The sequence below is a fragment of the Triplophysa rosa genome, linkage group LG8 (assembly GCF_024868665.1).
Source record: "Triplophysa rosa linkage group LG8, Trosa_1v2, whole genome shotgun sequence".
NCBI classification, from domain to species: domain Eukaryota; kingdom Metazoa; phylum Chordata; class Actinopteri; order Cypriniformes; family Nemacheilidae; genus Triplophysa; species Triplophysa rosa.
Genome location: NC_079897.1, coordinates 5,030,671 through 5,048,402, shown reverse-complemented (window position 1 = coordinate 5,048,402; position 17,732 = coordinate 5,030,671). Strand labels below are relative to the sequence as shown.

The 17,732-nt window shown below is 38.4% G+C and overlaps 1 protein-coding gene across 5 annotated transcripts in view; it reads right to left on the bottom strand.

Annotated features, from left to right (window-relative positions):
- slc4a7 (solute carrier family 4 member 7) overlaps positions 1 to 17,732 on the bottom strand; it is a 48,458-nt gene that overhangs the window by 2,481 nt on the left and 28,245 nt on the right. For 4 of the 5 annotated variants that reach the window (XM_057339431.1, XM_057339430.1, XM_057339433.1 and 1 more), the window contains 18 exons: positions 16,814 to 16,929; positions 12,743 to 12,900; positions 12,511 to 12,598; positions 12,152 to 12,298; positions 11,443 to 11,546; positions 10,443 to 10,617; positions 10,101 to 10,234; positions 6,166 to 6,411; positions 5,922 to 6,027; positions 4,935 to 5,096; positions 4,739 to 4,852; positions 4,082 to 4,243; positions 3,756 to 4,007; positions 3,576 to 3,644; positions 3,295 to 3,468; positions 3,035 to 3,166; positions 2,750 to 2,841; positions 467 to 562 (listed from right to left, as the gene is read on the bottom strand). In XM_057339431.1, the coding sequence (XP_057195414.1) occupies positions 467 to 562; positions 2,750 to 2,841; positions 3,035 to 3,166; positions 3,295 to 3,468; positions 3,576 to 3,644; positions 3,756 to 4,007; positions 4,082 to 4,243; positions 4,739 to 4,852; positions 4,935 to 5,096; positions 5,922 to 6,027; positions 6,166 to 6,411; positions 10,101 to 10,234; positions 10,443 to 10,617; positions 11,443 to 11,546; positions 12,152 to 12,298; positions 12,511 to 12,598; positions 12,743 to 12,900; positions 16,814 to 16,929 (2,527 nt within the window). Of the gene's footprint in view, positions 1 to 466; positions 563 to 2,517; positions 2,570 to 2,749; positions 2,842 to 3,034; positions 3,167 to 3,294; positions 3,469 to 3,575; positions 3,645 to 3,755; positions 4,008 to 4,081; positions 4,244 to 4,738; positions 4,853 to 4,934; positions 5,097 to 5,921; positions 6,028 to 6,165; positions 6,412 to 10,100; positions 10,235 to 10,442; positions 10,618 to 11,442; positions 11,547 to 12,151; positions 12,299 to 12,510; positions 12,599 to 12,742; positions 12,901 to 16,813; positions 16,930 to 17,732 lie in introns of all 5 variants that reach the window. The other variant, XR_008963328.1, reaches the window with a different exon arrangement.

Below are 17,732 nucleotides of genomic sequence, written 5' to 3'. Positions count from 1 at the left end.
ACTACTTTAAGTGATTTTTTTACATTAATCTACAACACTCCATGCACAATAATGACAAAACAAAAAACAGATTTGTGACTTAGAACTTTGCAAATGTATTAAAACATAAATAAGTACATTGCATAAGTATTCATACCCTTAACTCAGTAGTTGGTTAAAGCACCTTTACAGTCTCAAATCTTTTTGGGTGTGATGTGACAAGCTTTACACATCTGCATTTGGCCATTTTCTGTCATACTTCTCTCAAACTCTGTCAGGTTGGATGAAGGGGGATGAATAATTTTGCAAGGCACTGTATTCTGTTCAAAATCATGGGTGTTTTTCGAGATGTGGCGCCAACAGACCCAGGACAAAGAGAAGATGGAATAAAACTGAGAAAACAGATATGAACACTGTGGGAAAGTCAGAGTATTATGATGTAAGTAGAGCTTAAAAACAGAAGTTAGGTTAGCGGATCAATAGCTACCTGATACTAGGTTTCAATACTTTGGCACTGGCAACAGCTTTCCACATAGCAGTTTTGGCCATCTCATCAGATATGTTAACCACAGAGGGGTCAGAACTGCAGAAAAGACACATCACAGCACTTACAGCTGGTCAAACATAAAAACTATTCCACAGACTGGGTCTCTCTTTCTGTTCACCAGCAAAGTGCTTGATGGCCATCCGATCGTTTAAACATGAAAAACACACTGAACCTTCTCAGCTCACATATCTTATTCTGAAGCCTCTGTGTTGCATGTTACTTAAAATGTGATACATTTAGAAAAATTAATGTTGCTGTGATTGTGCATTTATGGGAAAGTAGTTCTTCATATGTTAGGACTCCTCGAGGGCAAATTGTTAATCGCTTCTTGCTGTGTTAGTACTTAAAGCAAATCTTTGCTCGAGTCCATCTGGAATTATTAAATCAGGCCAATACCCTTTATCACATCAGATAATCAAAAGTCAACAGATTTTACATTGGAAGACCTTGCACAAACAAAAGAAAATCAATGCAAACCCTTGACCTTAGTGGCTCTCAAGGAAAAATCAACAATGTTTATGCAACTCAAAATCAGCTTTATGTTTGAATAACTGACTTGAGATGCATAAAATCATCATAAGACAAACCCATCTTTGAGAGATCTAAAGATAACTGGAATTATCAAAGATAACTGCAAATTCAACCCCAACAGGCTAATAGAGAACTAGTTTTAGTCCAATATCATACACAAATCATATATCATCCGATATTACCACGTAATGTAAATGAATCTGGAGAAGTTCACTTTAGAATTAAAATTGTATGCTTATTTACGCATCCTCATGTCATCCAAGACGTCCATGTCTTTATTTCTTCTGTAGAAACTAATCCAAGGTTGTTGAGGAAAACATTTCCGGAACTTCCTCCATATAATGGATTTAATGGGGGGCAACCTGATTGGAGGTCCAAATATCAGTTTCTTCGCAGCTTTAAATGGCTAAACGCGACACCAGCAGATGAATTAGGGTCTTCTAGCAAAACAATTAGTCATTTTCTAAGCAAAATTGTACTTTTTAATCACAAATACACAGCTTGCACCAAACCGTGTAGTGCATTCAGGACTTCCCGTAATACGTTATCACGTTGGAAAGTTCACGTGTCTGGGGTTTATACATCCCGGGTAAGCACACGAACGGACCATTTTAAACAATAATCTGGCTCAAAAACATAATATGTTTCGCAAAACATCCAGTAACAATTGAACGGTCTTCCTTCTCACCATTCATAAACAATGGGTCGGTACATCCACTTACGTGACTTTCCAACGTGATTACGTATTACGGGAAGTCGTGAACGCGCAACACGGTTGGGTGCAAGCCGTGTATTTGTGGTTTTCCTCCACAACCCTGGATTAGTTTCTACAAAATAAATCAAGGCATGAGGGTGAGTAAATAATCATAAAGTTTTAATTCTAAAGGGAATTTATCCTTTAATGTGTTGGACTAAAAGTGTCTGTGGTGAACTGTAAGCAACAAGCATCTTAAAGGGATAGTCATTATTTTGTTATTATTTACACACTCTCTTGTCATTTTGAAATGAAATGACTTTGTTTCTTCTGCAGAACACAAAAGAACATATTTTGAAACTGGTTGGTCACCTAAAACCATTGGTTTTGTGTCCATACAATAGACAATGGGGACCAACGGTTTTTGGTTACAAACATTTTTCTAAATATCTTCTAGCAGAAGAAAGAAACTTGCACAGGTTTAAAATGACAACAGGGTTAGTAAATGATGACAGAATTTTCATTTTGTAGGTGAACTATTCCTTTAAGCTTTTCTGTATTGGAAAAGGATTCCCTCTGCTGTAAATGCATGAGCAACGTATGAGCATGAATGAGCATTCAGAGACTCTTGACCATGCTCATACCACGCCGAGAACGGCTGTGTTAAAATCAGAGTATTCTGCGTTAATCAACCGTAAGTGATGATTAACTCCAAAAGCCATAAAGAGGGAACACAAGCACGCCTGCAAATACACAAAAGACCAACCGCTCGGCCCGCATCTTCCTCATGTGACGTGCCAGAGGCTATGCTGTCAGATCTGTCTCGGAGGAAAACAAGTTGCATAAACTTACAAAATAAGCCTTTGTATGGGCAATGACCAAAACAAACTTTCAATAGAACAGAAAGGGATTTTACATGAAACAAATAAAGGTGTTATCTGCAATAATTGTCAAATTCAACCTCAAACTATTTGTGAACAGTGAACTCCATCACTAACCTGATTTTTATGGCCTTTACAGGATCACCCAAGTAATTTCCACCATCACAGGGGATCTCTATGCCTACGTCCTCCATCATGAACTGTGCTTCCTGGGTAGACAAATATTTTAAAATGGATGTGCTTTGAAAAGACCCCTTTAAGTTTCTGAAATATTCTACATATTCTAATATTCTTATACATGTATTATATTATCCCCACGGGACTCAAAGGTAGCATCACATTAAGAAGTCCAACCTTTAGATCAGTTATGCAATAGTCACGCAACACACAGAGCATCAGTACCTCTTTAGCCTTTTTCTTTTTGTCATCTTCCTTTTTCTTCTTGCTTTCAGGTATGAGATCATCCAGCCAGCTGAGCTCCCTCTTCGTAAAGCAGAAGTCTAGAAGCTTCCGTATGAACACCAGAGCCAGAACCTAGAACAGACACAAGTAAAAACCCCATAAGAAACTGCAATCTGACTGCCTGTACAAAATAATTTTCACATTTCTAAATATAATCTAGCAATAAGATTGCATTAAGTTCATAACATATATAGACGCACCATCATTGGGAAGACCACGGCAGCCGCAGAAGCTTTGATGACCCACAGGAGCACCAGACAGGTGAGTTGGACCAAAGTGAAAATGTGAACCTTCCACAATGGCACGTATCTCAGGTAGATCAGATCTGGCTGGTGCTTCGCCGGCATGCTAAACAGCTTAATCCGGTCAAAGAACTACACGTAATGACAGAAGCATACGAAACCAGCGCTGTTAGAAATCCATCTGGGGCATTTATTTAGATTCTTATATTCAATCACCTCTGTGGTGATGCTCAACTAACCTGTATGCCTTTGAGAGAGGACACGCCCATATAGAGGAACACGCCATACAACACAGGCATCGGTATAAACTAGAGGAAATAAGTTGAATAGTAGTCAATATATGCTACACAATATATACTATATAACTCCAATAATGCAAAATTGATCCAGCATGCGCTTTTTTTTTTTAATGAAACTACCTTTAGAATGGATGTCATAAAGACAGATAAACCCATAAGTACAAAGATCATCAGTCCGGTGACCCTCTGCTCACGGATGCCCAGGAATTTGGGCTGCTCTCCTGGGGCCGAGCATTCCGACTCCACCTTCAGGCTGTTGACGTGAGAGATGGAGAGGACGGTGGCGGCGACGAACCAGGGCAAGCCCATAATAGAACACACGCCGAGCATCACCGCCACCACCAGAAGGTCCAGGTGATACCCGCAGCCTTTCTGCAGGGGAATGAAACCATCAGCACCAGAGATTTAAACAGCTCTGGTATGAGCGGATGGAGAGCTGAATCGACCTTGAGCTTGTGTTCTTTACGGTTGATGATCACGGCGGTGATCTGTTGATCCATGAAGATCAGAATGGTGCACAACAGGGCAGGAATGGCTGCCGCCAGCAACGTCCATAGGGGGTTGTCGCCCAGGGGTGAGATCAGCCAGCCTCGCTTGTTAGAGGTGGGCTGTAGGTCAGAACACAACATGCTTTACATGAACCTTCATCATAAACTTACTTTAAAGGTACATATACCTTTTCGATGGGGCCTTACTGATGATAGTGATATTTTGTAAACCCTACATCATCGGTTTGTTTGGTTTTATAAAAACATGATTGTGAGGTTAAATCAACAATCAAAGTCCACCAGGAAAACAGACAACAGAATCAGAAAGGGTGGATTAAAAGCAGCTAAACCTCATTGGCTGCTTGTTACTTTACAACTAAAGTGACAATTTTCGCTCCTATCACATCATTATACACTCACATCAAGATTCTGTTTTGGTTACACATACATACAGTATTACAGTAAGTTACTGCCATACGAAATGCTGATTCCTAAAGGATGATACTAAAAGTGTTTGTTTGTTAAGCCGTAGAAAAATACATTTGATTCATTTACTAAACATGGTTACTAAATTGTTTAAACAGATAAATAAATGAAAAATTGCATTCGTTGCACCTCAAACCTGTCCGGGACATGTAATTTAGGAGACGGGACGCCCACCAAATAATCAACCAAGACCATGATCATGATGGTGAGAAAAACTGCAAAGTCACTGATGGAAGAGCGGACCTGCAGAGGACAGGGAGTTATCGTCAGATTTTTACACTGTACGTGCAGCACACATTTAGGCAGAAGGGACGGAGCCACTGACCTTAGTGGGAAAATAGCGCTTGGTCTTGAACTGCTTGAGGAAGGACGACAGGAAGAAGGTGGTAAAGAAGAGGATGACAGACCAGAACAACACGTCAGGGATATACGGTCCGCTGTGTCCGCAAGCAGGACCAACAAACTCGCCATAGAGCTGCTTGCATGTCTTTAATAAAGGGAAAATTAAATGAACAAAATGTAATCAATTAACAACAATGAAAATATGGGTAGTTGACAAATATACCCTGTATCCTATGGTGCAAAAAAAACTAGAAAACAAACTGGTAATAATATATTATTGATATTATTAATATTTATATTTAACCTATAATATAAAGTTAAAATAAAAGAAATATTTTCTCTAAATTATATATATATATTTATGTATGATGAAATACATATAAACAAGCTTTCTAAATATAACATTATTAACATATCTTAATAATAGATTATTTATATTATTATTATTTATATATTTAGCCTATAATATAAAGTAAATTATGAAAGCAAACATTTAGAAAAAATATAATAAATTGTCACACCAAAGGACAAATTTACAGATTTATTTGTCAACTACCCATATACATTTCTAAAATCAAAATTGATTACATTTACATATATATATATATATATATATATATATACATAAAAAACAAAACATGTTTCAACATTAAAATAAAATATACTGTAAATATTTAAATTTATATTATATTTATATAAGTAAAATAAAATAAAAACAAATTAAAAACTGATCAAAAAAACTTTGATTTATTTGACAATAAAAATTAAAACAAGTACAATCAAGCCCAAAAGACCAATTCATACACATTTTAAAAAACTGTCGAGGATAGAATACACAAAAAAGCCAAAGGCTTATTTCCATTGTGGTCCTCGGTATTCAAAAATGGAAGATCAAATTAGGTTAACCGTTTTAAACATATTTAGTCAAAGCATCCTTTGGGTAGTCCTGCTTAAACATTAAAACTCTTACCGGCACGTCTAGCTCACTCCAAGTAATGTTATCGGGAGTAAACCGTGACTGATTCCATGACTGGATCATGTTCTGTGTGATATTAGCTGGTGGTGAACACTGACACCTGAAAAAAAAAACTTTTATCATTTTTTTAAAAAGACCTAAGCGTATATAAGCATTCGCATAGCTGTTACATTGTGACACCTCCTCTATTCTCATTTGCCCTTTTATTTCCACAGTACAATACAGGACAGTGCCTTACGTGTAGAATGTGAGATTGTCTAAATTGTCGTGCATGTTGAAAGGGAACATCTCTCCCAGCTGAAAGAGTTTCTCCAAGGCTTCGTAGATGAATATGATGCAGATGAGAGCAGCAAAGGCCTCCTCTGTGAATCGAGTGATGTAGCACACCAGAGAGCTGGCGTCTGTGGCAACGAGCACAATGCACATTAAAGCCGTCCACAGGCCGATGCTGGTGCGCAGAGGGAGGTAGGAAAGACCGAATTCACTGGGGAGAGAGAGGAACATATGTTATTTCACTTCAGAAAACATCAGTAGAAGAAAATTCCATAGATGGACAAATAAACAGCTATTAGCTTTGATATGTTCTTTTCAAAGCACTCCTAATTTATTTTAACATACTTCATCCGTTTGTTCTGGTAAAGGAAAATGTTTTTAAAAACCTTGACTGCTTTCTCAAATGCAACCTTGACTTCTAACCCTTGGTTTAGAAACAATACAATACCAAATAGAATACAATACCAAACAAAAACAACTCATACAGATTGTTGTTGTATTAGGGATGGGAATCTTCTGGTACCTCACGATTCGATTCATATCAATGCTTGGGGTCACGATTCGATGAAAAATCGATTCACGGTTTTTCAATTTTCAATTTTAACGATTCTTTCTCAAAATTAGATGTGATATGTTTAGGCCCTTAACTGGCGCCGTCCCATATCCGGGACAGCTGATTTACTTAATAAGATAAGAATTCACATGCAAAATCTTTGTGACAAATATTATATCATCATATAAACATATTTCATCATCGTTTTACAGAATAATATGTGTAGGAAGAATAATTGTTTCTTTTTTTTTAAAGAGTGGGCTTGTCTTTTCCCTTCTCACAGTATAGTTTCATACAAATGTATTGTTTTTATTTTGTTTCTGTGCTTGTGTATTTTTTCATTGTGTCTGTTAATTGGTAAAGTAAAAAAAAGCATATCAATGTCTGTTGTGGTCAAATTTCAGATCAAGTGTTAAAACCAATGGAAAGCATATGGGCCCCCTAGTGGATTTTTGCAATATTGGAGCTAAAAAACTCACAGACACAAACTTGATACAACAATTGGTGATCCTTGAGACTTTGACTTATGAAATTTTGGGGCTGATCTGTAATTATTTTGAATGCGTTTTACATATATATTTACATTTATAAAAGAAAAACAAAGCTTTCATAGTTTTATTTATTACAAATAACATAGCAAAATCACTTACATTTTTTTGCGATTTCTTTTTTTTATCAATAATCTGCTAATTTTCTTCTTTCAAAAAAGAATTCATGAGTTACAGCCATTTTAGTGCCAACAGTGGGTTTTCACGTATAGGCTCAAAAAGGGCTGCGCTAGTGAAGAGGTTAGATTTTAATTACTTCACCTTCGCTTTACAAAGCTTGCATACGTCTTGTCAAGCTCCTTCTTACCATAGAGTTGATCAAATCCGAACTATTTCCCAAAACTTGCCCTCGCTAAAAATGGGACGGGGTGTATTTCTTTTAGCCCCGCCATCAGTGGGTGTGTCTCGTTTCGTAAGGCTGCGTCCTCCGGAGGACTCATTCGAAGGCTGCTACGTCATCGAGGCTGTCTCGTTTCATAAAAGCAGGTAGGACACTCCGTATGCACCCTTCTAATGCGACCTACTTTCACGAGAATTCGGAGGATACATGAGGTGTATCCTTCGTTGCTAGAGATAACCCACAATTCTTTGCGTCGGCCAACGTCTGTTATTTGAATAAACGGCAGCAGCTGCACATTCATTCAAATCTGTGATGTTTAAATGTTAACAGTTTACAATTTGTGTCACGTTTTTTTAATCTTAGCAGGCATATGTAGTAAATAGGTTTACAAGTGTTTAGTGATTTTTAAACGTTTTAAAACAGTAAGGCAAAAAATGGTACATTTGGCATTGTTTAGGGTAGAAAGTAAACAACTTTTTACCTCTTCAAATCATGTAGAAATCATTTGAATTAATTTGTCAGGTGTGCCAATGCAACGTGGTACTTCCTGTTTCCTTTCTGCCAGTATGTCCTACAAAGGACGTCTCGTTTAATTCTAAATTTAGAATCCTCCCTATACCGCATCCTTTAGAGGATGATCCCTCTAGAGGACACAAGGGGCAGCCTTATGAAACGAGACACAGCCAGTGTTGCTGAGCTTAAGGTGTGCGGTCTCTCGACTGTCCGGGTGCCGCACCGCTCTCACAAAAAAGTTTCACCTTTTTTATTCCGACAACATCAACAATTGTGATTTTAAATAGAAAATCGATTTTTGGAAATCTGTGAATCGATTTTTTCACCCACCCCTATGTTGTATTATTGTTCAGGGTATGATTAAAGGCGGGGTGTCTGATTTCTCTTAGCCGTTGTTGATGTTCAAATCACCAAAACAAACACACCCCTACCCCCATCTTACGCTTTCGTCAGCACTCGGCTCAACTAATGTCTGTCCTGTGCACTGTGCACCTTACTGCTGATTGGCTACAAGGTTGTTTTGGTACTCGGCCCGACTCAGTTGTCTAAAGCGTAATTCGGAAATCGGTTACCCCGCCTTTAAAGGAAAGCCATTCTAATCTTGAAATGCTTCTAGAAAAAACATTGAGTGATTGTAACAGGGCACGTCTCTCACTTTTTGATGCACCAGTAGATGGCGCAACAGCATTGTTTAAAACAGATTTATGCTGAAATAAATTAACAGTGACATTTAAACAGATGTGGCATGCAGTGTGTCAAGATATACTCAAAGTAAAACATTTTACACAATTGTTACTTCCAGTAATTGGATTGGACAAGTTTAGATAGGGCGGATGTCCTGCAACACAGCACTGGAATGAGTTTTTGATCATTTCAATTTATTTATCTGTATTCGCTCATTGATCCAGCTTTGGCTTGTTTAAGAACCAATTTAGCGGTAAAGAATTAAAAATAATTATACTCTATATAAACTACACTCTTTATACACTATATAGATTATAGATGGTTTCAGTGGTAACAACATAAACAAACAGTAAGTTTGTAAGAACCTATAACTGTTATGTAGTTTTAATTTAATACAAATAATCTACAATAAAATATTAATATAAAATAAATATGAAATAAACTGTTATATTATAACCAAACACAGTGCAGAAGTTAACTTCAGGCCAGCGTGCATTTTATGAAACCGTCAAACTATATCACAGTTTATTATAGTAATTATAGTACAGTATTTGTGCTACATGTCTACAGTCATGTGACATGCCTTATTAAACCACATTTTAACATGACGTGACTATATTTTTATGAGTATTTTATATTAGCTGAGAGACTACATGGAATTTTTGTATCGCACACCAGGTGCAGGATTTTTTTATTATTTCACAGTGCTCTGGCATACTTGATTCTGATTGGCCAATCGCAACATTCCAAGGTATGATATTCCCAGCTAACAAAACGATCAAAACTAATAACACATGGTAACCCAGACGCTGCAAATCATTTTGACAGACCCAGTGTAATAATACACAAAAATGTATTTTAATAACATACTGTAAATGAAATTCTATTTACAAATGATTAAACCAAATTGCCTGTTCCAGGCATTTGAACGTAGTAAGTTACCTTAAAACCGAAAGTAAACAAGTTTTTCTCTCGGAAGATCCACAAATGAGCTAATAAAATATTTTAAATCAATATTTTAATTTAATAAATTCCTTAAAACAAAAATCAACTGATTGAATATTATGTTTTTGTAGCAACGAAAAGGTTGTGGGTTTGATTCCCAGGGAAGATACTGATAAAAGTGAATGTCTTGAATGCACAAGTCGCTGAAATGGGAAAATCACAAAACATTTCCATTTCAGTGTAAAATGGGAAAATGAACTCCTCAGCAGCCGAAAGAGGAATGAAGTTATACTCCATTGAAAGTGAGTCTTTCTCACCTGCAGAACTTGAACAGAATCTTCTCGAAAACCAAAACAGGCCCTGTGCTGCCCAGTATCGTCAATGGCTGCCCGGCAAACAGCGAATAGGCCACACCGGTCATAGAAGCCCCAAACAGAGACTCAATGGCACTCTAGAATAAACACAGACAAACTGCTATGAAAACACCTTCAAATATTATGTGGATGTAGAAGTACATACTGTAAAATTCTACATTAAGAGAGTGAGGAAGGAAGCATTGAGCTACTTGATTCGAAGCAGGGGATTTAAATCGCGCTCAGATTCACCTGCCAAGAGCTTTAGTGCTCCAATGCTCTTCTAAAACAAAGCCAACAACTCACTATGTTGTTTTTGGTAGCTTCCCCCAGAAGGCCTCCAAAGGTGATGACAGGAGACATGCAGGCACAATAGAGGAACAGAATAGAGGCCAAGCACTGTAGGCTGAGAGCATCTCGCACGTCGCTCCAATAAAACGGAGCTTTCCGTTTTAAGTCTAGTATCAGACCCCCAAATATCCTGGGTGGGACAGAGAAAGTGTGTTATTTTGTGAATATACCACTTATTTATGATATCTAGCTAAAAAAACATTTATATAGGCTATGCCACGTGTGGCAATGTGTATTTGCAGAGCACTCTTTCGAGGGTCTCAAAACAGCTCTTAATGGAGGGCTCTCTTTCACAACATCGCCTGCCTGCCTGGCCGGCCATTTAAGCTGCACATCAAAGGATGGATTCCGCTGTTAAATACACCTTCTAAAGTCAATGCCTCTGAGATGAAAGGTTTGCAAAATTTGCACCATAAAACATTTTTACCCCCTTCATCTAATGCTTGTTTAATAAGGACCCCATTCTGTCTGTTTTCTTTATCAAAAGAGACTTAAACAAATGTAACGCTCCCCCAATACTTCTTCCTAATGGTGTGTTCAGCAGGGTTCAGCTTTGACACACACTGATCCAAAGCCCAGACACCAATAACACATAATATAAAAGTAAGCTAGACCAGCACAACATGATGTATTTTATTTACGTAATCCCATCAGCCATGTTAAAGGGATAGTTGACTCAAAAATGAAGTTTTTTTCATCATTTACTCACACTCATGTCATTCCAAACCTGAATGACTTCCTCTCTTCTGCAGAACACAAAAGAAGAGATTTTGAAGAATGTTGGTAACAAAGCAACATCGGTCCCCATTGACTTCCATTGTATGGACACAATACCACAGAGACATTTCTCAAAATATCTCCTTTGTGTTCCACAGAAGGAAGAATCCTATACCACATGTAGAGTTTTTATATTTGGGTGAACTAAATAAAGGCTGGATGTTGGACTAGCTCTCACCGTCCTGTCCTCTGAAGTTCAGGTCCAGTGTTGTGGTCTTCCTCTTTGATGGACTCTGAGAGCGGAGCAGAGCCATTCGGCGTAGAAGGCATCTTTCTTTTCTCCTGTAAACACAAACATCAAAGTAGAAGCAGAGATCAGACCACATTCGTTTAAAGCTGTTACCACACACATGTCAGGAGCCAATACAAGAGTCATGATTATTTATAACACCTTTGATATCCCAGCTACTTAAAGTGACAGTTCACCCCCTCAAAAACATTTCTCACCCTCGAGTTGTTCCAAGTCTGTATAAATGTCTTTGTTCTGATGAACACAGAGAAAGATATTTGGAAGAATGCTTGTAACCAAACAGTTCTTGGCCACCATTGACTACCAGAGTAGGAAAAATGACAATGGTAGTCAAAAATGCCCCAGAACTGCTTGCTTTCCTACATTCTTCAAAATATCTTCTTTTGTGTTCAACAGAACAAAGAAATTTACAAATACATTTTTCCTAATAAGGTCACTACGCCACACAATCGCAATCGCCTCGTGGCACCTAACTTGATCCCGTGGTTAAGCGCTTTGCTTAAAGGCATCGTGATCATTAATCTTGACTTGCTCCTTGCGTAAGTCAAACCAGCAACTTTCTGGTTATCTGAGCCTTAAACATCTCAGCCCAAACCTTTTTACCTCTTGAGACAGCTACAAACGTGTGGCACCTCACCTGAGATGGAACGCTCTTTGGTGGCTCGATTCGTATCGTGGGGTCCCACTCTCCTGGGGGCAGCACGGTCACCTGGTCCAAGAACTCGTCTATGCCGGACAGCAGGTCATTCCTATCTTTGGCTTTGTATGCAACATCATGAAAGATCTGTGAAGATGCATCGTGTCATTCAGACAATGGATCAACAGTGTCTGATACGATTCAACTTATGTTTATCACATTTCACATCTTACATTTGAACAAATTAAACAAAAACTGATTCGATAAAAACTTGGTTAAAAGCAAAATGTGGTCTTCAATGAGATCCATGGAGAACGATCATGATCTCTACAGAACCCGTTCTGAGCTTGTCGGCTCACCTCATCTGTCATTAAAGTAGCTATCGACCTGCCAATCTCGTGGTACTGGGCCCCTTTCCCGAAAGGCCCCAGCAGCAAAAAGAGGAACCTGTTATGAGTGAGAAGAGGAAATAAATGTTTACAAAGGTGTGATGGGTATAACAAACAATCTGAGAAACAACGTCAGCAAACACAGCTTGAGATAGATGAGAATTCAAGTGTAGTTTACAGTAAAAGGTTGTGTTAGGGCTACCTGGTAGCAACGGGCACTTCCGTCAGTCCAGTGAGGAGAACAGCAGGTGAGAGGCGAATAAAGGCGATGATGGGACACTCCAGAAAATCAACTTCCCCCACCAAAACATTCGAAGCCTCCGCGCCGGGAGGAATTTTCTTCATGAAATTCATGTCCACCTTAACGGGTCAGAGATCATAGATAAGCACAGAGGGTCAGGGGCAGTTGAAAGCAGTGCTGACCTTTGACATTTATTATACACATGGTTATACACAGTGGTTTACTGCGGATAGGAAGTTGCTAAGGTAGTTGAACCACATTCAACAACTAGTCATTAGTTAACTGACAGAACTGTGTTTGATATCGTTTTATTTTTGGTGTTTGTGTAATAATAAAGAAAGCTTTTAAAACGACTGACGAAATAAACTGCTGCGAAACTCTTGTTGGGTTTTCTGTAATGCTCAATGGCACTTCACATGGGTAGATATACTCCACATACAGCACAAGATATGTATAATTCATAAGCAGGCAATACTGTGATAAAATGGAAAAAAACAACAACTGCATAACCAGTTAACAAACCAAACCATGAGACAGGAGCGACGTTTCACAAACCACAGGACAGTGAAACACAAAGACCAGTTCAGCCTGGAAAAATGTTTTTACTCCAGACGAGTGACGTTTTTCTAACCTGCTTCTGTACTCGTGGGAAGATGTCACTTAACTCCTAATAAAATAAGACGTCACATGAAGTTCAGTATTATGTGCAGAATCAAAATAAACTAACAACGAATCTCAGGTACTTTTAATGCACATTAACATGAATATTATCCATTTGTTTTCGTCAGAAATGTTTGCACTCATCCAAAACCATATGAGTGCAGAGCCTTTGAAAAATAGCGTCAATCTAGAGTTTCCGTTTACTTTGAACGAAAGCTGATGATGTGACCGTGAGAATTTCATACTAATACAATTAGTAGCAATCTGAAGCCTACAGACATGTGTCACTTCCATGACAAATTTCCCCCAGAATTTTATTTGTTTTGTTTTACAGATCAATACCGCAATAAAACTGCAAGTCTGTGTTAGTCTTAAGACTAAAAACAATATTGTTTACTGGACAAGATGCATATATATGCAGGTGCTGGTCATATAATTAGAATATCATCAAAAAGTTGATTTATTTCACTAATTCCATTCAAAAAGTGAAACTTGTACAGTTAGGGCCATAAATATTTGGACAGAGGCACATTTTTTGTTATTTTAGCTGTGTATCAATATGTTTTCAAGTTACAGTTTTATAATAGATATTGTCTTAAAGTACACACTCTCAACTTTATTTAGAGTGTATTAACATCCAGATTAACTGAAGGATTTAAGAATTACAGCTCTTTAATATGAAGCGCCCCCCTTTTTCAAGGGACCAAAAGTAATTGGACAGTTGAATAAAAAGCTGTTTTATTCGCATGTATGGGCTTTTCCTTAAATAATTTTGTCATAAATGAAGCATGTTAAAGGTCTAGAGTTGATTTTACATGTGGTGTTTGCATTTGGAAGCTGTTGCTGTGAACCCACATCATGGGGTTCAGGGAGACCTCCATGCAAGTGAAACAGACCATAGTTAGATTTCAAAAACACTACAAATCCGTCAAAAAGATGCCAGGAACATTAAGAGCGGCCAAATCAACAATCTGTGTGTAATGAATGAATATAATATACAAGTTTCACTTTCTGAATGGAATTAGTGAAATAAATCAACTTTTTGATGATATTCTAATTATATGACCAGCACCTGTATGTTGTAAAATGATTATTTTTGTTTCATTCTGTGAACTACTAACAATATTTCTCCCAAATTTCCTATGTTTTCTGTTTCTATTTGCATTTATTTAGCAGAAAATGAAAACTGGAGATAACACTCAAAATACTTAAACTAACAGAAAAGATGCATTGTATTTTTTCAGACCTCAAATACTGCCAAGAAAACTAGGTCATATTCCCCTTTAATTGACAATACGGGGTCTTTAGGAGGATCTATTGACAGAAATGCAATATAATATACAAAACTATTTCTTCAGAGGTGTATAAAGACCTTACATAATGAACCGTTATGTTTCTAATACCATAGAATAAGCTGTTTATATCTACATACAGAATGCGGCCCTACATACATTGAATTCGTCGCCATGTTTTGTATAGCAGCCCTAAACGGACAAACAACTCCACAAGGCGTTCCTCTCACCTGCGGTATAGTGGTGAAACGGATCGTACTCTACGGTTCGGAACGCATGTGACCCGAGGATTAACTGTAAATTTATTCATCACTGAGTAAGAGTAAAACGTGCTCTCTCTACAGTTTTAGCGCCAACGCGCTCGCGCTCTCTCTCCAGTATCTGGACGAGTACAAAATTAAAGCGGTTCCAGATAAACAATGACGCTCAAAACTGCTCCGTCACACAGCTAATATTAGAACAACAACAACATACCTTGGTTCTAACAAACATAAAAAACAATGTTACTCACATACTGATCCGAATCAAAGCAACCTCCTCGGAGGTGATTTTAAGACGATCTTTCTCTCCAACAACTCTCTGCTGGAAAGTATCTCCATAGATATCTATGACTGCGGTTCCTAACGTCTCTGCTGGAAAGACTTTATAATATTAACGCAGGTCCGAGCTCCTGCCTGACTTTTAGCCTTCTTTTTATACTTAAAATCCACAGACATTTTATTTTATGTAATAAATAAGACATCGCTCTTTCTACAGTCTTTCTAATGCCCGCATGATCTCTTCCCTGCGTCAACATGAGAACGACATCTCTTTGTACTATGGTGGCCACCATTGGACTGAGTTTGGACTGAGCAATTCGTTGCAAATCTATAATACAACGCTAGTGGCCGCTGTAAATCAAAAACTGCATCTTTAAGCAATACAACAGTAATCTTTGTACATGTATTTTGGAAAAGTTCAAAAAAATATTTGTTTATGTAATAACCTTGATTTTATCACAGTTTTCATATGTCTTATCACGCTGTCAGTCTTTCACAATGCTGTTGGATGACTTTATGTCACTTCTGAGGTTTGATTTTGTTGAAATACAGACACTGGACTGGAATGGCCACAATACATCTAGAAATGGTGAATAAATGAAAATGATCTCTTAATTTTTCCGTGGCTGTATTGTAATATGTTTTCAACAGATCTGACTAATTAAAAGCATTATCGTACCACATACTATATTATTTAGAAAGTTATCACACATGACATTTTTCTTCAATATTATGCAATTCTAACTTGACAAGAAGTTATTTTTTCTTTTTAAATACTTAGTGGTGATTTTTTTATTGAAAATGGTGTAAACACTCAATAAACTTACACAACTTTATGTGCGAGTCATTGGCTAAACTGCTATTCAGCCTATATTGGTCAACTGTTCTGGACACCCTTCAACATGTGATAATGTCCCACAAGGACACTGTAGTAAAAGGACAGCCTGTCTGAAGGCTTCAGCCAAAGAATGGACGCTCATGGAAAACATTTGTCCTTCTCACTCCGGCTTCACGAGACACAACGAGACAAAGCACAATAACCAATAGATAATTACCAACGTAGACGTCACATCGACAAACACAACTTCATGAAGACAAGGGAAGTGACAACTATATAAAAACTTACAGCAGACCTCCTGCTGGCCCCTCTGAGAGAGCCACAACTACAGCGAAACGGGGAACGCTTGTCCTGATACCAACCAGACACACGTGGAGAATGTCACAAGTGTTTGCGGTATATCTGCCATATTGAATTACAACATACAGCTGTGTTACATTTCCAAAACAACCTCAGACCAATGACCAAACGCTTTCATTAGCTTCTTTGGCTTATCAGGAAACGCACCGCTAAAACAGGGTAATACATGAATGAACAAATGCCTTTGATTTATAACGCCCTTGCAAACAGGTCCTCCAATTACTAAACGTTTCTATCGCATGCATTAGTTCATGGGTTGAGCCTCTTATCAGTAGTCCAATGTTTACAATCAGACACCCGTCGCCAACCGGGTCCAATAGGGTGTGTCGGAGAGGAAGCCCACCTTGCTGAAGTCCACAGTGCTGTTTTCTCTGCTGCCGCCCGCACCATTCATACGGTACTCACTGGGTTTGCTGTTTTCCAGGTTCCCCGGGGCCGACTGGGGGGACGCGAGGAGGCCTGGTGGGATGAGAAAACAGGAAATGGGTGGAGGTGGAGAGTTAGATGTACTGCTAAACTGTGACTCAATACTTTAATATGCAGGAACGGTTAGGTACACGCTCATTGTGTGGTCTGATCTGGACATGCAGCGGGTCACATGCTCGTGGATGTGATGCCGTACTGGCCAATGTTTAAACATTTATGAAATGGTCCTAGCAACTTTCCTAACGATCCATTAGAGAGCATTCAAATTTTGAATGAGACAAACTATTTACTGAGACATCAAACTGTTTCTAGCTCATATATGAGAGTTTGAGCTTTAAAGAGATGCAGCCAGCAAAACCTATCCATCCAATAACCATAAAGAGACCCTGTAAACATGTGCGAGGCTGGACTTGACAGTTCATGGAAACAAGCTCGACTGCTATCTGAGCCTGCCGCTTGACGTGCAAGCTTAAAAATAAAGAGAGCGAAAAGACCGCCTTCTATGGTCGTCCATGTAAACACATGGAAGAGAAAAATATGTCATCGTAACTCTCTGATGTCACTTCCTCCTGGCCAGGGCCCAGTCAGACACTTACAAGTGTGTTTGGGCCAAGAATGTCTCCAGCTGCAGATAGAGGCCACAGGCCAGTGGGAGAAACCGATACAGCCGTGCTGAGTCTTTGAGTCGTACAGCAAACAAACACCAGCCAAACGAATTGAAGCATGCCTGCTGCATACTCTGCCAGCAATGTAAAGCATGAGCAACTCTATGACATCACCCAACTCTCATTTCAACAGGCTCCATTTACAATTCTGGAACAACGTATTCCAGGAGC